The following is a 21,572-nucleotide window of genomic DNA, read 5'->3' on the forward strand; positions in this document are numbered from 1 at the left end:
TCAATTACTAAACTAGCTACTAATAGTACTATGTCATCATCGAGTTGGTCGTCGAGTCACCTGCAACCTCAAGACTACAGTAAAATGGACAAGAGTGGTTCTCTAAGGCAAAATCAAGAACCGGAGCCCGAGGAGCAGAGGCATGTGCCAATGTTGTCTGATACACTGTCTGTGCGTGAGTCAACATCTGATGCTTCGTTGGAGAAGCAAGAACGTTCCGAGAATCGTTCCACATTCAGACCAGCAATTGTCGACGCTGCAACTAAGCCGGATCGCTTAGCACATGTCATCGTCCAACGCACGCAATCATTGAAGAAACTTGACAATCGTGGGCAATCGACACTCTCGACATCAAGTGGTTATAGCAGTGATGAAGAAGATGTATTCCTTGATAGTAGCATGTCAGGTTTGAGAAGAGGTAAGACTCTTAGTGATATGTTTGCAGCAAAGTATATATTAGATATTAGCTCGAAGTACTTCAATGGTATCTAGTGATGCTACTAGCTTGCCCAAGCCATATGAGGTAAGAAAGAAATCGAACAGCAATGATGTCAGTTGGGGTACAATTTTTAGGATGTCGATGATGGATCTTTAGAAATTGAAGGTAGCTAGAGTTTTGAAAAGAACCGAAAATATGTTACCTGTTTGTACGACAGAACCTCTGTATCAGTATATTCACAACACTGAGTTTGGCTTTGATCCATCCTCTGTATCTGTTAATGACAATTCTCCACTACAAGCTGCACGGAAAAGGACAGTGCGATTATTCAACAAGTTGTGGCGTCAACAAACAAAGGTACATACTAACCATGCTGTCTGTTAAGTGCGTGTGTGTGTGTGTGTGTGTGCATGTGCGTGCATGCATGCGTGCGTGTGTGTGTGAGCCAGTTGAAACACTTCAGTTTTGAATTGTATGCAATCGCTCGAACAGTAAGCAATGTTTGGCATTGTGCATTACTGTCTGTAGACTTAAGCCACATCCTGTTATCAAGAGCAATATTAAGCTACTTTTTACCGGCTCTCCTCTTACTGACTATTATGATGGATTTTCTGAGCCTACAAAAGCTTATACCTGTGTAGAGCCGTGTTAGTGTTTGGTTACACATTAACATTTTGCACTTGCAGGTATTCTGTCTGAATTGTAGCTCTTTGTGCATACCTCTGTTTTCCTGGATTACTGCTGTTCGGTACTAACCCAGTGTTAACCCTGCTGAGAAAGCATGCAGTTATATTAATTAGTGGGATCAGCGTGATTATACACTCAATAATCATTGTGATATTTGGAATACCACAATATATTGCACACCTTAGTTGATAACAACAACTATAATGAGTGCATGATATATAGAGTTGTACCAAGAGTTATTAATTGAGAGGAGAGTGTCCAACACAATACAGAGCCTCTACAAATGATTCAGTATGATTCAAAGGGATTCCTCTGTAAAACTCTGTAATTTGTAGTATATTCTATATGTGAAGATTGTTTTAATCATCACATATCTTTGTTCTTCCCATGTGCAATCATCACATTTCCTTTTTCTGACAGTGTGCACTTGTTAACATGTCTACCACACTAAATCAATTGTAGATGTGTTAGACACTCTCCTCTCCACTATTATGAAATCTTGATTGTACTGGTAACTTGCAAATACTGTGATAAAATTACTGTTATAAATTCTCATATGTGACCCTGTCTGGGAAAACTGGTATATTATTGCCTATTTAAAAGTATCGAAAAATGGTGGTTTTAAGTATTTAGTGTGCTGTAGCTCGCCAATGGTTGAAGTTATGTGTACCGGCCAAATTTTCACATGTTTTACACAAATTCCCTTTCTTCCAGACCGAGCATCCACTGTGCAAGTAGCCAACAGCTAAATTTCTTGCTATTTTAGATAGTTTTTAAACCAAGGTTGACTGTATGCGAGCTCAAAAAGGGGAGGGAGGTGGGGGCCCGGAAGGAGAGCAAGAGGCTATTTTAAAAATTGAAAAGGAAGGCGTAGGGATGAATTAGGCCAAGTTATGGGCCATTCAGATGAAAGGAAATTCACAGCACAGGTCTTTTTTCAATACCACGAAGCTATGCAGCCACATACAGCCATTCCCAGGCTGACCAGAGCTCCATTAAGGCCCTGCACCACACGTATGGATCACCATTGGGCTTGGGAAAAGCAGCCAGCAAAAGCAGACCACTCAAGTCTAGCTGATTTTAATTGTGAAATTAGATAGTTTATTTATGTAGCTTGTGTTCTTGGTGAAAAATCAAGTTTGCTGACATGGATAATAAGACTGGTTTTCCCAGATCCAGTCACATATATAGCTTCTTGTTGCATTTTTGTCCTCCATAAGTTGTATTTCAAGGACAAAATGTAAATGGGGATCAGCAGGTGATCATATAGCAATGGAATCAGTTATGTTTGAGTAGAGTAATTGTATATCACAGAAAAGGATCCTGATAGGCCTCTGCATAATTGATCATGAGTAAATTATTCCAACAACAAGCAGCTAAGTAAATCTATCATGAGTGAGTCATCATATCCAGGTAATATCAAGGAGAGGGTACAAGCTAGGTTACCAGCTTTGCCAGCCCCTGGTTTTCTTACGACACATCTGACACCATTGTCCAAAAACTAGCTGCCAAAAGCAGACCTAACAAGTTGAAGGCAGAAATTGTTAGTCTAATAGTGCAACAACTTTATGTTTCTGAAGCTGTTACAACCATAGACTTCCAAATCTTTTCAATCAGGTAACAACCACTCCACTGTCAAACTGTAAAGTGTTATTATATAACCAAGTACTAAGAATAATACGAAACGCGGTTAAAATTACGTAATAAATAAATAAATAAATAAATAATTAAATAAATAAATAAATAATTAATAATTAATGTTTGAGAAAACTACGAGGCCTAGAGACATGAACTAACCGGGGATAGATTCGCCTGTGAATGAAGGCACAAACGTATAATCGTCGCTCCTGTTTGTGCTGATGACTTGACCATACGTGTAATTCTATATAACGCCCAGTACCACACCCTTGCTTAATTACTTACATATTGCGCGAAGAAGATTAGTGATGCCCGTGCAGGAGAGCCAGAAGCCACTTGTGTAAACAAGAAGATTACAGAAGCCACTTGTGTAAACAAGAAGATTACAAGTAAGTTTTTATGTTTGTAACATCTCAAGTCTCCATGCCAGCTGCCAGTGGATTCACTGATTCATGTAAATAAACAATACAAGAAAACATTAAACTGACATATGCCACGCTCTTTACAATAAGCTTACAGTTACATATAAAATACAAGTAAACAATTTTGTCTTGTGCAGCTGGCATGGCGAACTTTCTTTGTGTTGGTGTCAGGCAATTCAATACGTGCTTAATCTTTTTTGCCTTCACCTGGCGTAGCTACTAGGCTCTAGTGGCTTGGCTGTCTTCCTTTATCTGGTTCATCTGGCTTGCATACACCTACAGCATTGTGTAGCTATCTCCTGAAAGTTGTGTATGCATAACTATGGTGTGTCACCCATCACTGTGCCATTGCTACATCACTGATGAACCTTACTTAGCTCTAGTTGATGTTGATATGCATTGCTGTATATTGGCTAATAATTTTTATCTGCATGGTGATGTTGCCTATAATGTATTGCTGCATACAATACTGCAATAATGTATAGTTCTTTCCTGTATGTTTTGTATACATATACTTTGTACACATCACTGTGCCATTTATACCACACCAATGATGTACTGGCACTTAGCTACTGGTGGCCTTTAGTTACGATGCCACTATAGTGTTATATCTGTCACTACTGTGACATATTGAGTTGATTTGGGGATAATGCATTCACCACCTAATAGCCTCACCGGGGGGCTGTCACGTTGGTGTATGTACTTGGTTATATGTGACGCGGTCCTAGATAATAAATAATAATAATAAAATAAAAACCATTTTTATGAATCAAGTAATGGCAACAATATTAGTTAGGTTAATGTGCATTAATTGTTCTTACTCATGGTATCATAGTGGGAGATTTTTGAAAATTATTGTTTGATTTGTGATAAGTGAATTGCCACGCAGTACTAGAGTCTAATTGTTTCAGTATTGTCCTTTAAGCATCACTGTATGGTATTGCTGTGTAAACAGAGATGTCATGCTATACTTTTCCTGGATCTATTGAGGGAATGTTTGATAGCGAGTCTTGACAGGTCTCTGGATGGTGTATAAGTGATAAAAACAACTAGGCATAATCCTTTGTGTTTTTGGCATTCCTAAATGATCCAAGAAAGAAATTTATCTGTACATAGCTACATATAGGACTTTACACTGCAGTTATAGCGGTAGATCCAGAAAAGATCGCAAGTATTCATTATACATTCCTTCATCACAACATTAAGACACTTTAATAGAACAATTGTATTGTCACACAAAAAAATTTAGACTGTTTTCCTCCACCCCTGTGGTGGTATTTAATTGTTTTACTGTACCAATTAATTTTTGGTTAGTTGGTCAATGTGTTTAAGTAGGGACCCCCAATAATGACACATGCTGCCTATAATTCCACCTTTAAAAATCATCCTAGAAACATCTTACATGACAATAATCACCTTTACAGAATAATATTAGTCCATCTAACATCAAACACAGCATTAAAAGCAAGAAAACACTTATAGGCAGCTGGATATAGAATTTAAACTGCCTGTCTGCCTGCCTGCCTGCCTGCCTGCCTGCCTGCCTGCCTGCCTGCCTGCCTGCCTGCCTGCCTGCCTGCCTACCCTGCCTGCCTGCCTGCCTGCCTACCGCCTACCCTGCCTGCCTGCCTGCCTGCCTACCGCCTACCCTGCCTGCCTGCCTGCCTACCGCCTACCCTGCCTGCCCTGCCTGCCTGCCTGCCCTACCTGCCCTGCCTACCCTGCCTGCCCTGCCTGCCTGCCCTGCCTGCCTGCCCTGCCTGCCTGCCCTGCCTGCCTGCCCTACCTGCCCTGCCTGCCCTGCCTGCCTACCGCCTACCCTGCCTGCCTGCCTGCCTACCGCCTACCCTGCCTGCCCTGCCTGCCTGCCCTACCTGCCCTGCCTGCCCTGCCTGCCTGCCTGCCTGCCTGCCCTGCCTGCCTGCCTGCCCTGCCTGCCTGCCCTGCCTGCCTGCCCTACCTGCCCTGCCTGCCTGCCTGCCTGCCCTACCTGCCCTGCCTGCCCTGCCTGCCTGCCTGCCCTGCCTGCCTGCCCTGCCTGCCTGCCCTGCCTGCCTGCCCTACCTGCCCTGCCTGCCCTGCCTGCCCTGCCTGCCCTGCCTGCCTGCCTGCCTGCCTGCCTGCCTGCCTGCCTGCCCTGCCTGCTTTGAGCACACTTTAGATGCTACAAACTTATTTAAGAACTTATATGCTCCGTGATTTCATGATAGGATCAATACCACATCTATTAATGCAATCTATTAATAACGATCAAGCACTGAGACCACACCTCTTTACAATCTATACTTGATCACGATGACACACCCCATTATTATTGGCCTAGTTGTATTCATAATGCTAGCGTAATGGAAATAGTGACACACACCCTGAAGGCTGACTCGAGATACTCTAATACAGCAGTCACCCTAATAGAACAGTCACATGTTTATAGCAAAAAACCAAGCAAACTAGTATGTTAAAATCATTAATTTAAAAATGAAGTAGGGATCCAAGCAATGAAACAAGAGATGAATGATGGTATTACAACATAGCTTGGTGGGAAATCCCTACTTTGTCATTGAACAAAATGATTATTATAACATGCCAATGTAGGGATTTTGCCACCAAGCTATGCTGTAATACCATCATCCATCTCTTGTTTCACTACTTAGATCCCTACAGTCCCAGTAGATCATGTATTGTACAATTTGTAAATTGGAGTTTTTGCAAAAATTTAATAGCCAATCCATAATTAATATGTGGCTACCCTGTTATTTTAGATTGTCAACAGTGGATTGTTGGGAACATTATCCAAAAAGGAGCAAAAATTGCAAGAAGTATATACAATACCATATGTGCTGTACAAGTGCTATGATTATCATCATTAGGCAATGTTTGAGGTTATTGTGACTGAGAGCTCATATTTGCATAGTCTTGATGTTCTGGTCAATCATTTTATGGATGATCCTGGCATGACACCTGGGGAACTGCATGTACTGAATCGTCACCAGCATCATGTGATCTTCTCTAATGTACGACAAGTTCGAGAAGTGGCTAAAAAGTGAGAATTGTTTAGATAAATATGTACCAGATCTGAACTACAACTAATGTAGCAATTTTCAGAATGTTCTGAGGTAACATTTCAAAATCATAAGGACTTTATTTTTATAGAACATGCATAACTGGATTATTGCAATAGTTTATGCCAGACTGTTTTATGTCAAACTGTTTTATGGCTAGAATATTTTAATTTCTTATAGTCAGTGCATGTGTTGTCTTATTGTATACAGGTTCCTTGATGCACTGGAGAGAAGGATAAATGAGAGTTCTGTAATTAGAGGCATTTGTGACATCATAGTGGACTATGCTAGTAACCATTTTGGTTGTTATGTCATCTACTGCTCTAACCAGGTCTTCCAAACCCGACAGCTCTTGGAGTGCATGTAAGTAGATATGTCTATATATGGTATTGAGTAGTCAGAGCAACATGTTTCCAGGGATAACAGTGTCTTGTTTCGGGACTATGTTAGACGTCTTGAGTCTCATGATTGTTGTCAGAAGTTGCAGCTGCAGAGTTTCTTGTTGCTGCCAATGCAGCGGATTACTCGCATGCCACTTCTCATCCTCAACATTCTCAATTATGTACCTGTAGAACACGAAGACAGGCAGATTGTGGAGGATGCTCTTCAAATCATACAGTCTGTAAGTAAATCAGTGATTATTGTGGTGGAAAATGTAACTATCAATGTTAGGTTCAATGCAGAAGAAATTGCAGTTCCAATAAGTGCTAGTAGCTATACAATTCTCAGTGTTTCTGTATTCTCAGTATTTACAGCAGTATTTACAGTATATTTGAGTATAAACTAAAGAGCATTTCCACAGACATTCCTAATACAGTCAGGGGTGTACCCAGGAAAGTTTCCGAGGAAACTCCATTGGATTTTATGCACTGCTTGAAACAGTAAGGAATTAAGATTTCAGGCTTCCCAAAGCAGGGATCCGCCATAGAATAGGATAGATCTTTATCTAATGGTTTCTCATTGGTTCAATTATTATAGTTCTGAACCATAACTTTGATCGAGATAGTCTCATAAAGCAGTCAGGTAATATATATATATATATCAACTACTCTAATAGAACTGTCACTAGATGCATGGGAATCCTCTTTTCAAAACTCTTTTGTATGCTCCTGTTCCACATTTTAATATCAAGATAATTTTTATATATGTTCAGTATATGTGACCGAATTTTGGAAAATCACCCATATGGGTGCATTTGACACCTAAAATATTTAATGATCAAGTAACAAACTTTATAGTCCAAATCTACTTGTTGATGGCTTTAAGCCATTCTCGATACCTTAAATTACAAGAATATTCTTGAAATATTTTCAAAACTGTGCCCTGTGCTTATTAGCAACCCACTAAACATGAAAATTCTAATTATTTCATGTGCACCCATATGGGTGATTTTCCAAAATTCAGTCACATATATAGAACTTGATAGTAAGTATTACTAGTATAATTATTAATTCAAAAATGAAGTAGGGATCCAAGTGATAAAAAGTAGTAAAACATGGTATTACAACATAGCTTTGTGGAAAAATCCCTACATTTGTATGTTATAATAATTATTTTGTAGTAGAGTGCTTGAGATACTCTAATAAAGCAGTCACCCTAATACAACAGTCATGTTCGATATTCTGTGTATATCATAGCTGTAGCTACAACAAAAGACTAAACAAACTAGTACTAGTAGGGATCCAAGTGATAAAAAGTAGTGAAACAAGGATGAATGATGTAGCTCTGTGCCTCGGCCACTGGACAATGTGCAATATTAAAGGGGCAGGGTCATGACATGCCTTGTTTTTCACTGTGCTACCAATAAAGTGTAATTAATGGTCAATCACTATAAATACAACTAGGTATTAAGAGACGGGTCCCTCGATTGTTACTGGTCCAGCTGTACTAGATCGGAAAGAGACATGTTGTTCAGGGCCGCCCACCAGAGAAATTAAGGGGCCCAGGGCAAAGAGTTAAAGTGGGGCCCCCAGGGGCAAGGAGGTTTCCATTCTGAATCACAACTTCACCCAAGCTGTAAGTTGAAGACAAAAAAAAAAGTCATTACATGCTGACTATGACAATAGCTACCCCTCACCAACCATATCTCCTTATTTATAAGCTTGTAACACTGCTCCTCTGAAGAATACTGTGACTGCTCTATTAGAGTATTTAGATCTGACTGCTCTATTAGAGTATATCGATCTTTTAAACAGGTATTCAAGGGGCCCTTCATGGGGCCTTCTGGGGTCCTTTTCAGGCTGGGGCCCGGAGAAAAATGCACCAGTTGCCCTCCCCTTGTGGGCGGCCCTGATGTCGTTCAGTCCAGCTGGTTTGTAAAGGTCCTATCATACAGGTACAGAGTCTACCAACTGTCTTCTGGTAATGTATCAGGATGAGTGCTTTAAATAAATTTAAGGTGTCTAAGTGTTGATATGGAAAATTTTTAAAAAATTGCCCCTTAAGATGTTTATAGGGTGGTTTTTAGAGGCAGCATTCTGCTCAATATTGGGGCAATCCCTACTTGAACAGTACTACCGTATTGTTTGTTCCTATCAGAATTAAACTGGAGAAGATTAACTTCAAAAGTTTTTGTCATGGCAATTAGTCAATCTAACATTTCTGACAAGTTTTATTGTATACCTACTGCCTGACTGATACCTGCAGAGACCACAAGTTGTAAATGTAGTGACTGGACAAATTCATTATCATTATGATGCAATCCAAAATTGTGACCGAATTTGACAAAACAAGGCTTCCACACACATCCAATTTTCGGACTTTAACCCACTGTAACGTGACTACCCAGTACGCTATTAATCTAAAATTTTCACACAATTCTTTCATAGCATTGTAAAATATCAGGCCAAATTTTGAAACTAATGGTGTACTCCTACATTGAGTTATAGTGCTTCAAAGTCACAAAAGTGGATGTGTGTGGAAGCCTTGTTTTATCAAATTCGGTCACAATTATGTAATTGTAGCATGTATATAAAAGTTGTAGTAAAATCTATATTTTTTAGAGTTATTTCCCAATGATAGTGATTCAAATTACTTGTTGGTGTATTGTGTTGTACACGTTAGTCCTACAGTCTACTAAGGACAGTTCAGTAAAGACTGTAAATTGTAGTTGGTGTGACACCTGAAGCAAAAATGAGTGAAATTGTTTGCATCCCTTTCACAGTTCAGGACTTTTCCCCATAAAAATTGCAAAAGTTTGGTACATTTTTTGATGGATGACACATAAAAGTGGGGTGACTAGGTTGCTACCTTGGTTGCCTAGATACGCAAATGGTATAAACAAAATACATGACAGTGTTATTATATCATTCTTCTGGTATAACCCCTAATCAAATTTTAAGTATAACTCTTTAGCTTTGATCTAACACTATACAATGCTGACCTTAGAAATGATGGGTGTGGTTTGTTAACATCAACCAGGTAGTCAGAGTCCTCAACTCTCATGAGACACATGTATTTGGTATAGTTATCTCATGCATTGGTTTCCCATCTTAAATCCATTAAGCAGTGAGGTCGTGATAGTGTCAATTTTTAAAGTATTGGAATTAAAACAAATGACCAAATGGCAGCAGTAGAAATCCTAGAATCTTTTACCCTCACACATTTAAAAAAAATTAAGAGTTATCTAAACGCTGTGGTACAATTTGCTGTCAAGCCATCAACACTTAAATTAATTATTAAACAGGGTCCTTAGTAAATATTTATTTATACCCCACTAGGGACCCACTAAAGCCTGTACATGTTTTAGTTGTACTATTTACCCATGTGTTTTTCATTCTCTCCATCCTATGTATCCCTTCAGGTGGTGAATAAATGTAATGAGACCGCAAAGACTATGGAACGTACTGAGCAACTACACACAATATACAACCAACTGAATTTTGGTAAGATGAAGGTGAGCAGCTAACTTGAGCCCATTTGTATTTAGCTAACAAGCAGTTCAACTGTAAAACAAGTAATGTTAATACAGCAAGTAGTAATAATTTTAAGTTCAGTTAGGTATTAAAGAGTGAAACAAGGAAATAACACCATGACTGAATTGGGGATTAAATGTTCATTAGTATATCTGCAAGTGTAGACATGCAACCTCTCTTGTTTCACTACTTATTTTTGCTGTTCCCTTGTTTCGCTACTTTTTCATTCTTTAATCCCTAAATGAACTTAAAATTTCCTTTTACTTGCTTGTTAATTTTTTATAACATATATAGCTATGACTAATGAACTTGTGCATACCGCATCAAAAGAAAGAATGGCATTAGCATCTGAATGCGTGCTCCACAATCAATTACTGAAGAGTGCAGTATCCATTACGCTTCGTCTTCAGCTATGTTCCACCTGTTACACAGCAATACGAATGAAGAACTTTATGAGAAGTGTCTCAGCAATTGCTATGAAAAATACAGGCAATAAGCGTAATAGCTACCACCACGAAGCCGTATCTCATTACCGCAAATTGACACCTTGCGTTGTCAGTGAAAAGAACTGGGACACAACAAAGGTATGTCCTGTGATGTGTGTATTGCACATATTGTGATTGGCAAAAAGGCATGTCTTGGGATGAAGCAACATTGAACAGTGGAAAAGTCAAGCCCGTAGCCTTATCCATTGTCAAGTTATGCTTGCACCAGTTAGTTAGTTAGAAAATCACTGAGTTAAATAGGAAATTTTTAAAATTCCATAGAAACTTGTTGGGGTAATTTTGAAAACATTTTTGGGCTTGGTTATGCTTAACCAATGTGTTGCCAAGCTGTTTTGAAGAAAAGCTGAAGCTGTTTTCAGGTGATTTTGAAGGGCAAGAAACACCATGATCCTAATAATACTGTATACGGTACTACCGTATTGTACGATGGATGCTCGCCAGGGGGTGTAGGAGATGATGTCATAATGTGTATGATTTTGCATATTGTAATTGAATTCCAATGATAATTACATGATGAAAAACTAACCGTACCAGCTACTTGCATCATTGTAGATGCCAAAGTCGATTGCATTTACTACTATTGACTAAGAATACAGTGAACAACAATGCAGATACCTAAAAGTAAGATCAGAATTTATTCTAAATAACACTCTATTGCAAAGTTCATCGTAAAATTGCTGGAGCTCAATGGAGCTCAACACATGAAACGATTTCTACATTAGTGAATTATCAGCAAACCCAGCCCTAAACTTCACGGTTTACTAGAACTAGACCCTATGCTAAAAATGTACAATACGCACACATCACACAATTACTGTGATGTCATTCCTACCTCCTCTGGATGCTCACTGCAATGGTGTTAGTCCACGAATAAAATAAAGAAAATGTTAATCTTGTTAAACTGAAGCCTTGCTTTAGCCATTTCTTGGCCATCATCTTAAAGTTTACAACATCTTAAACAGTACCTGTTTTTTGAAGGCTGCAGCCTTGGTTGGGTAAGCATTATAAGCTTGTCTATTGTTGGCTTTGTGTTTTCTTAGTTTCATATACTACTATACACACATTTGTACTACAAAGATTACATATGCTGAAGAACAGAATGTCTTCTTATACGTATAAGCAATAAGTGACAGCAGGAACTTAGCACTTGTATAGCTTGGTGTACTCTCCCTTTAAAAGGCCAACTATAGATGAAGCTTTTATGTTACATTATAGCCTGGGTAGCATGGGTGAATGATGAGCTGTTGGGGTTATTTTATCAACCAGACCTAATTGGAAGAGTAATAAATTTTATGAACAGTAGTCCCCTTCTGATTTATATGAAGTAGAAACAGCTAAGTGGTGTTTTTATATTTTTGCTTGTCGGTTGCTGTTAACTCTTCTAAATTTTCTCAGATTCATGTGAATAGTAGACCCCCCAACCCTGCAAAGAGCCCAAAATAAGACAAGATAAAGAGGTTTATCTTAAGAGAATTCACTCATCTTTGGTATGTAGCCTACCCAACCCCCAGCAGGATTTCAACCATAAACATTTTGTAAAACAATTATGTATTTGCAAAATCACATTATTTTAATTGTGAATGATAGCACACTTGTCTGTTGCACTATCTTCTTGAGCCATGTCATGTCTTCCGACAGTTAGTGTATTACCTCTTTTTAAATTTTTGCTGTAGGGTTTCCCGTTAGTATCTGCATCACGATATCTTGTACGTAGTGGTGGACTACGTCGATTATCAGCAGACTATATCCTGTATGGTCGACCCAAGGTCTCCTATCGCCAACTGTTTGTGTTCATGTTTAATGACTATATCATCATTGCCAAAGCAAAGCACAGGTAATTTTTGTAACCCATTAATCATACCTAGTACAACATCAAACAGGCTGTAGAACCAGGTGTCCTACAGACCTTTAGCACTTGTGTTGTAAAGCCTTGATAAATAAACTAATGTCCATTTGGTTCCACATGGGGTACTCTGAGATAATAAGTCACTCTCTAGAGTTCCTATGGACACAAATACATGAAATTAACAAGGAGATAATATCCTGATTGCCTGGCAGACTTCTGTAAGCATGTGAACGTAAATTGGTTCAAGGTTACCCAGGTCCAGTCAAGGATTTTTTCTCCTTTCTTCACCTTTTCAAACATTCAAACATACTTAGCACAACATTTTTAAACAGGCTGTAGGACCAGGTGTCCTACAGACCTTCAGCACTTGTGCTGTAAAGCCTTAATAAATAAAATTATCAAGTTATGGTATTGTGTTACAGTAGTGCAAAAGGCAAAGAAATGTACCGTGTTATCGATCATGCTTCAAGAAAGTTTGTCCAAGTGGTACCCATCCAGTACCATCCAAACTTGTCATACCCTAAGAGACATTCGGGAGGATACATTAGTATGGCTACTTGGGCTGTTTCCAGTACAATGGTACAATTTGCCTTTCTAGTGTCAATACTTGAGAATGCTACTGGGTCAACTGAACACTATGTGTTCACTGCTAATTCTGAGTGAGTTACTTATTAGTCTTGTAGTGTGTTATGTTGTTGGTGTGGTGTAGTTCTGAACGGACCAGATGGGTGGAAGCTATAGATCCACCTGCATCAAACAAAGGTCAAGAGACCATCTACGAAGCTTGGGGTGAGTGAGTGTGTGTGTGTGTGTGTGTGTGTGTGTGTGTGTGTGTGTGTGTGTGTGTGTGTGTGTGTGTGTGTGTGTGCGTGTGCGTGTGTGTGTGTATGTGACTTTATGTTCATGTCAGTGTAGAGGAACCTCAGCCAAGTGATTCTATGCATCATGATATTGTCTTCTTTAGTAAGAAACTTCCAGTTTAAAATGCATACCTAGTGCCAATTGGGGAAGCAAATTCTCCTTCTCTTGTCTCACTTAGCAATGTTGGAGTCATATGATCCAGTGACTTCTATCTTAGAGACATATCACAGCCCTCCTGTGGGGGTATTAGGAAGGTTGATTCACCTGAGTGTTGTGTAACTTTCTATGTTTATTAGTACTAATGTTTATACATTAGACTGTATTTGTAAGTAGCAAGAAAACTCATAATAATTACTATGGTTAAATGGTTTCCATCACTCTTACAGATTGTCCACAAGTTCAGGCATTATATGATTGGACTGCTGAGCAGCCAGATGAGCTTAGCTTACAGAGAGGTGATGTTATCAAGGTGCATCAAAAGACGATAGATGGTAGGTGAACATTATCTATTTTTGTATAGTGAAACATTACAACAAAACCTACAAGCAGTCACAATTGAAATGCGTCTAACTGTTTATGAAGAGATTAAAAGCCACTATGAGCTATATAGCTGAAATATTTTTTGGCTCACATTCCAGCAAAATTAATCTTAAAACCTAATTTTGTTACCATGTCAATGTTAAGTACTCTTGACTCCCTTTAACACAGAGTGATTAACAAATAAGGAAAAATTAGGAATTTTAGGTATCATATATAGAAATAAAATGTAAGTCTAGATCTGAAGATATACTAGTGGACATTTAATCCCTATATACTTGAGTGTGCTATGATTCAATATGATTCACTTCCCTTGTTTCACTACTTTTTATGGCTATGATCCCTAATCACACTTAAAAGTCCTAATTTTTCTTTATACCTGTTTTTGTAACACAATTATGACTGCATCAAAAAAGAAAGCCACCAGACTTAATGTTTTTTGTCTGAACATGCACCCCAACTGTGAAAAGTGAAATGGCTATATATTACGCTTCGTTTTCAGTTATGATCAACCAAAGAACAGTATGAGAAGCACTTCTGCAATCAATTCAATAACTATGGAAAATATGGTACAAACACAGAAAAGTTGCTATCATGAATCAACACTTTGTGATGTCAGAAGACACAAAGAAGGACAAAGGTAAGTCCACATTGTACGTACTGCGGTATGCCAAAACGCACCTGTCATACTGAAGCAATGCTAAATAAAGTCAAGCCCGTAGTCTTAGCCATTATTTATGCTTGTCTGAAGGCATTAGTAAGTCAGTCAGTCAGTCAGTCAGTTAGTAGGGAAAATTCCAGATTTAAAAATTTGTAGCAACCTATTAAGTGTTTCAGATCATACTGAAAGGACTTTTGGGCTTGGTTATACCCAGTGTTGGGGGTAACGCAGTACAAAAGTAACACGTTACATAATATTATTACTTTTGTGGTAACTAAGTAATATAACGAAATACACTATAAAAACAGGTAATGTTACTTTACTTGAAAATCTAACACGTTACCTAAGTAATATAACTACTGTAAAGAATCTAATATTATGTAATATTATTACTACAAGTAATGAAGTTACTAATCTCGTTAGTGATCCACTGAGTAATGCCTAGCCACAACAAAGTAATGAAGTCTATTGAATGAAGCTTATTCACCAGCTTCTTACTTATAACCAAAATTTGCACATTGTCCATCAATGCAATCATGTCACGTGATAAGGTGATAGTTTCACACGTGACAGCTTAAGGCTGTGGACACAAAGTAATATAATATGTAATATTATTATAGTTACTTTATTTTATGGGTAATATGTAACTGTAACTAAATAGTTCAGTTACAAGTAATATGTAATATGTAACTAGTTACTTTTACGAAGTAACTGTCCCAACACTGGTTATACCTAACCAATACTGTGAGACTAGCTAGTTTTTGGTCAATACCTTTTGTGAGAAAGTACAACCCTCCATGATCCCTAATATAAAGTACTACTGTACTGTATGACATATATATGCCAAAATTTAAAATACCAGTTGTTCTTATATCACATTTGAAAGTCCCTGTCCTTTGTAGCCATTACATGTGGTGATAATAGACTTCCTGATTTAATGCATAGCTGAGGATTAGCTGCACTGAATAATTTTGTTCACTGTATAGCGACTGGTGCCTTCACCATAAATTGTAAAAGTTTGGTGCAACTTAAGTTTGCCAAATCAGCACATGAAGCAGGTTGGTGGATAACAGTTTAGTGAATTTACCATGCAGTCAATATTGAATAGCTAATTGGCAAATAAAAATTGGTGAATTTGCTTTGATTTGCGAAATTCGCCAAACTTAAGTCATGCCTAACTTTCGTCATTTATATGGTATGTGAGAAAACCCATGCACAGAGCATTATTACATTGGTAAATGCAGGCCTTTTTCGAGTGTGTTCAGCGTATTAAAACTGGTGTTATTTTTACAGGTTGGTATGAAGGTGAGCGTATGAGAGATCTACAGTGGGGCTGGTTCCCTTCTAACTTCACCGTCGAGATATACAATGAGCACACAAGAGCTCGTAACCTTCGTGAACGATACCGTCTTACTTCAGAACAATTCAATGTTGAAGAACTGAATAAAATTATTATCCAAGCCAAACAAGTAATCAACAAATGACAGTCACATACTTTTTGGTGTACTTTATCTACACTGTTACTGCATACAAATTTCTAATGAAATGAATTCAATATATTTTGTACAATAGACATACACAGCCACTATAACTTATGTTATATCACATTGAGACTGGGCTAGTATTCTGAGGTGCTCAGATGAAGAAGGTAATGGAATTGTTCCTGATAGTTCCAGTGAAGTAACTATCCATGACACTGTGGATACATTTATAGTGTCATTGTTACTGGAAACAATGTTTGTTGCTGTGTCTCCAAAACCCTCGTTAAACCTGTAATGAGTTTATAGCAAATGATAAACTACAAGGGCCTGCTCACGGTAAGTATAGAGTGAGCGCAAGATCACTTGATGGGTCTTGGTACTTTTGATATGCTCTTGAGATATTTATGGCATTATTCCATATAGCTACCTGCACCACATAATAATGATTATATGTGTAGTAAGTACATACTACTACCTCATCAATCCATCCTTTGAACTGTCTTGTACTGGCATGATTCTGACCAATCAAAATATCACTGTCAGCTGCTATTGTGAAATTCATTACAGCATTGTTGACTTCCTCTCCATTAACAAATATAAACTACATAATGTGGAACTTGGTTAAATGTATACAGTTACTCTTGTTTTAATACCATTTTGTTGTTCTGATGTTGTACAGCAATGTGGGACCATGTGTTGAGTGGTACATGACCTCCACGTAGTGTATCTCCTGATCCAAGTAGTGTTACTAGTTCATCACCTTCCACTGTCACACTTAAGGCTAGGGGGAGGTGAAACATAAAAAAGACATTCCATACAATGAAAACTTACAGTTATCTGTAGTGCCCAGTATGGGATGTTGCTTAATAGGGGAACACCCTTCTGTACATTCAGAACTAAATTTGGTATAGTTTTAATATAGTGAGTGTATTAATTTTCTTACCTTAAGCTAACATCATCTATGGCAATATCAGTCTGAATGAATGCACCTCTGTAAGCAACAAATCGTAGTTTTATTCCATCAGTGAAACTCTGGGCATAAAAATATTCACACCACAAAATCACTTTATGTACCTTTGAGACAGACGTTTGCGTGTCACGTGGCCAAGAAAGTCGGTGTGTCGCATATTGGCATGAAGAAAGATTATGCAATTTTCACACATGCATGGCTTCATGACCCCTTCTCCAAAGCACACCATTTTTGCATTATATAGCTGTCAACCAGGTAGGGTAGGCCACACACAGCAAATTTGATAGAATTCACCCCAACCATTTACAAGATATCCACAACCAAAATTTAGACTTTTCTATGGTACCAAAATTTTCTTTTTGCATACTTAGTTATAGAACACAAGTGCGTATCTCAATTGCCTTGAGATTTAACACAAATAAAGAGCATATAAAGGTGAATTCATTTACTAAGTTTGGTATGAATCTGATAAATATCTGTGGTGCTATGAACATTTATTCGTGCAAAAAAAGATCAAAGTTTGTCACAGCTACAGGATAAATCGCATAAGATAATAACTTGAAATTGGTGTGTACATAGGCCAACCATCATAGTAGTACCTTTTGATGGTTTGAAAATCAAAGGAGTAATAGCTTCACAGTTACAAAGGAAAAATAAAACAAGTGTAGAATCATTCTCTAATAGTACAGTTGCATTGCAGTAAGAAAAGTGCACAATATTAAAAAAAAAACTTACCAGATTTCAAACCAGGGACTTTCACACCTAACACCCAGGCCACTATTATATCACAGCCTACCTTCTAAATGGAATCTACATAAACTTTAAATTTCTCATCCACTATTTCTCTAAATAGCAAGAAGAGCAAGCAGATTTGAATTTTATACACTAGACAGCTGAATTACATAGTTCAATGACCCAGAATGCAACTTTATAGATTGCTCTAGCTACGTAGTTGCTAACTTCAGTGCTACAAAATATCAACCAATGGAATCCCAGGACATTCAAAGTGCGTTCTTTTAAAAAGTCCTTAAAAATATGCATTCTATTAGACTTACAATAATATTAACAAATAGTCAAATAAAACATGCAATACAATACAATTAGAAATTTAACAAAAGGAAGTGAAATACACACAAAAAGCCAAGCTGTGAAAAAGAGTGTGGCCTGGGTGAAAAATCAACGGTGGTAGTCAAGAAATGGTTGCAATGATATTAATGCCAATATGCACACAGCTATTATTTAAAATTCATCGTTATCATTACTGCTTGGCTGCCACCTTTGATTTTGCAGCTTTTTCACCCAGGCTTTTAAAAGCCACATCCTTTTTATAGTTTGACTGTTTTTAAGTTTTGAGAACTCACTGACAAGTCAACACTGGCATTATTCCAAATGTCACCATAGTCTCTTCCTCCTTCATGGAATACCATATTCCATTTCCCTCCATGCCACACCTCAATTTCCAATATACCCATGTCAAACAGGTAATAATAGTCAGAAGTAGGGTCATCGTCAAAATACGAATTGTACAAATGATAGGTGAATGACAGTACACAACCTGGTCCAGATGGAAAACAAGGTGTCTCAAAAATTGCCTGTGCAAGTACAATACTAACTATGCCATAGTGTATATTATATACCCTTTCTCCTTCACATGCTTCATGACTGTCATACTGTGGACCACAGAAACCATCCATGTAAGCAAACCGTCCATCAGTGTCCCCTTCGGTGTTGTCTTGTCCGGGACCAGTTCCCCCAGTGAGGGTGGAGTTATCAAGCAACCAGTCCAGCTCATCATAGTTTACTTGTTGAAGAAAACCAGTGTTGATTTCTTCTCCAATTTGGCCAAACGTCACAGTTGGAGTAAGAGAACATGTCTGAGTCACACTGTATAAAACAATAAAGACACACATCTTGTTATGAAGAGAATAGATGATATCATGTGTAGTAAAAGTCTATGTTAAATTACATCACAATTTATAGACACTTTCAATATTTAATTATGAAATCACATGTACATTTTCTCCCCTATAATTTTGTTTAGCATAAGTAAAATGCAATAAAAATACATATGAAAAAGATGCATTTTATAAGACCATAATAGGTATCACTCTCTTTCTGTGTATATACATGTTGCTACTTTGCTACTTTTATTTATGCAATAGCCAAATAACATTATAATGTGCTCACCTACAAGAGGGTATATTCACCCAAGCACTTATTGTGGAGTTTGGTCCTGCTAAACTCAGCTGGGTGGCATTTCCTAGTACAACTGGTAGGTTTTCTCCAGATAAATTAATTCCAAAATTGAGATTCTGCAAAACAGGGAAACCTCTATAATATATATATATACATATATGTATAGAGAGAGAGAGAAAGATTGGGGCTTTCATGATTAATTGATGAAAAAATATTATTTTGTATATGAGTAATCATGTAATATCAAGACACACGGTAGTGTGTCGTGCGGCTAAGAAAGCCGGCGACCACACCGTGAGTATATTTAAAGGAAGAAAGAAAACAGCTTTTTCATGTGTGCATATACCTCCATGGCCCCTTCTCCAAAGCACACCATTTTTGCATCAAGACACTACCGTGTGTCGTGCGGCCAAGAAAGCCGGCGACCACACCGTGATTGAGTATATTTACAGGAAGAAAGAAAACAGCCTTTTCATGTGTGCATACCTCCATGGCCCCTTCTCCAAAGCACAACACTTTTGCATTATAGCTGTCCCCCAAGTAGGGTACGCCACACAGAAAATTTGATTGAATTCGCAACAGTCATTTGCGAGATATGGGTGTTCAAAATTTCGTTTTAATCCCGGTTTTAGTTTTTTTCTTCTTATGCCGTATGAGGGCTACGGGGGCTTCGATTTCTTTTCACACACTTAGCAAAATTACTATAAAATGCAAACGTGTAACTCGATTGCCACGACCTTTGGCACAAATGAAGAGCGTGTAACGGTGGATTCACGTACTACGTTTGTTGTGAATCTGAGTAATATTCAATGAGTTATGAGCGTTTATTTATGTAAAAGAAGATCAAACTTCTGTCATGGCTACAGGGTAAACCAAGCATAGAAATAACTTGAAAATTGGTGTATAGATAGGCTGATCATTATAACAGTGCCTTTTGATAGTTTGAATAGCAATAGAATTACAACGACAAAGTTATAAAGCAAAAACTAAGCATGTGTAAAATCGCGGGATCGAGATACTCTAATAGAACAGTCACCGCGGGGTAAAAAAGGTGTGCAAAAAATGTCAAAAAAAGCTTACCAGAGTTCGAACCATACCTAACACCTGCATCCTTACCTAGGCTGATCACTTCACTTAATTTCTGCTTTATAAATGAAATTTCTAGTTGAAATCTGCTCATAATTAAATGTTTGTAATTTTATAGATCTACCAATAGAAGTACTAGATTGTTCTAGAACATTCTATGTATGTTCTATTAGAAATCCTCAAAAAAATGTGCACTCTATTAGAGTATTACAATAATATTATCAAATATTTCATGCAATGAAATACATTTATAAGTCTGTCTTCAATAATCATCATTGTATCTACATAGAAAAGAAGAAATGTGAGTAAAAAAAAACCTCAAAGTCAGCCATAGGCTGGTTTTGGGGCCTTATAAAGTACAAAAAGGAGTGAAATCCACACAAAAACAGCCAAGCTGTGAAAAAATGGTGTGGCCTTAAAAAGCCTGGGTGGGAAAAGTTGTGAAATCAAAGGTGGCGGCCAAGAAATGTTAATGCTAAAAATTTTTAATAATGGCTACGTGCATTGTTAAACTTTATTAGCATTAACATCATTGCAGCCATTTCTTGGCCGCCACCTTTGATTTCACAACTTTTTCCACCCAGGCTATTTAAGGCTGCACCATTTTTTCACAGCTTGGCTGTGTGGTACACATATCATCAATAAATAGTGAGCAGTTTGAAGGGAACAATTTTAATGCTTTTCAATAGTAAGAGAATGAAGCATTACTATCACTGAGGGTTGGTTCACCATTTATTTGCAACATCCACGGCAGATCCTGAGCTCTTAAACACGCCATATTGCAGCCTGTAAGTGCTGACAATGATAGCTAGTGTTGTCAGCTAAACTACTAATTGTAACCTAGCTACTTATCAATTGCTGCCATTCACTCAATTCTCCTTTAACCTGCTATAACATTATGCTAGGTGGTGTGTAGACTACCACTACTATTCTGTGTACAGTATTGATTAAGTGTGTATAGCTAATACTATATGCATGGTGTTTGCTACATACATATAGATCAATCGTACTGAGAGCCCTAGAGAGAGAGAGAGAGAGAGAGAGAGAGAGCCATCTGTGCATTGAATATTGCAGTTGCCAAGGCAGGTTATTTTTAATCATGAGAATATGTTTAAATTACATGTTAGTATGTATAGCGGATTGTTAAGTTGAACTTTCCCTGTGTGCTGTTCTAATAGAGCAATCACTCTAAAAGTAGTCAACCTAGCCATGGCAGTATTGTCTTCAAAAAATCTGAGAACCATACTTCCATCACATAGAGTTATTATG

The 21,572-nt window shown here is 37.9% G+C and overlaps 2 protein-coding genes across 5 annotated transcripts in view; one reads left to right on the plus strand and one right to left on the minus strand.

Moving 5' to 3' along the window:
• On the plus strand, positions 1–16,129 carry LOC136242521 (ephexin-1-like). The gene is made up of 14 exons (XM_066033963.1): positions 1–418; positions 468–523; positions 574–604; positions 657–796; positions 5,946–6,002; positions 6,054–6,226; positions 6,456–6,608; positions 6,663–6,867; positions 10,048–10,140; positions 12,339–12,499; positions 12,934–13,170; positions 13,221–13,300; positions 13,759–13,863; positions 15,864–16,129. The coding sequence occupies exons 1-14, from the start codon at positions 31–33 to the stop codon at positions 16,052–16,054; spliced, it is 2,070 nt and encodes a 689-aa protein (XP_065890035.1). The 5' UTR covers positions 1–30; the 3' UTR covers positions 16,055–16,129.
• Positions 16,002–21,572, minus strand: part of LOC136242493 (thrombospondin-2-like) — an 18,255-nt gene continuing 12,684 nt past the window's right edge. For 3 of the 4 annotated variants that reach the window (XM_066033922.1, XM_066033923.1, XM_066033924.1), the window contains exons 12-20: positions 19,209–19,333; positions 18,659–18,905; positions 18,383–18,613; positions 16,995–17,083; positions 16,883–16,947; positions 16,705–16,832; positions 16,527–16,652; positions 16,387–16,478; positions 16,002–16,340 (exon numbers count right to left, since the gene is read on the minus strand). In XM_066033922.1, the coding sequence (XP_065889994.1) occupies positions 16,163–16,340; positions 16,387–16,478; positions 16,527–16,652; positions 16,705–16,832; positions 16,883–16,947; positions 16,995–17,083; positions 18,383–18,613; positions 18,659–18,905; positions 19,209–19,333 (1,281 nt within the window). In that variant the 3' untranslated portion in view covers positions 16,002–16,162. Of the gene's footprint in view, positions 16,341–16,386; positions 16,479–16,526; positions 16,653–16,704; positions 16,833–16,882; positions 16,948–16,994; positions 17,084–18,382; positions 18,614–18,658; positions 18,906–19,208; positions 19,334–21,572 lie in introns of those variants that run through there. The other variant, XR_010694554.1, reaches the window with a different exon arrangement.

This window comes from Dysidea avara, chromosome 13, assembly GCF_963678975.1.
Source record: "Dysidea avara chromosome 13, odDysAvar1.4, whole genome shotgun sequence".
Classification (NCBI taxonomy): domain Eukaryota; kingdom Metazoa; phylum Porifera; class Demospongiae; order Dictyoceratida; family Dysideidae; genus Dysidea; species Dysidea avara.

Excerpts from the sequence above, each read along its gene's own strand:
- LOC136242521 (XM_066033963.1), top strand. The coding sequence starts at position 31 with ATGTCATCATCGAGTTGGTCGTCGAGTCACCTGCAACCTCAAGACTAC. Across the intron at positions 605-656 it reads TGGATCTTTAGAAATTGAAG|AACCTCTGTATCAGTATATT; the intron begins GTAGCTAGAGTT and ends TTTGTACGACAG. Across the intron at positions 6,003-6,053 it reads AGGAGCAAAAATTGCAAGAA|GCAATGTTTGAGGTTATTGT; the intron begins GTATATACAATA and ends TATCATCATTAG.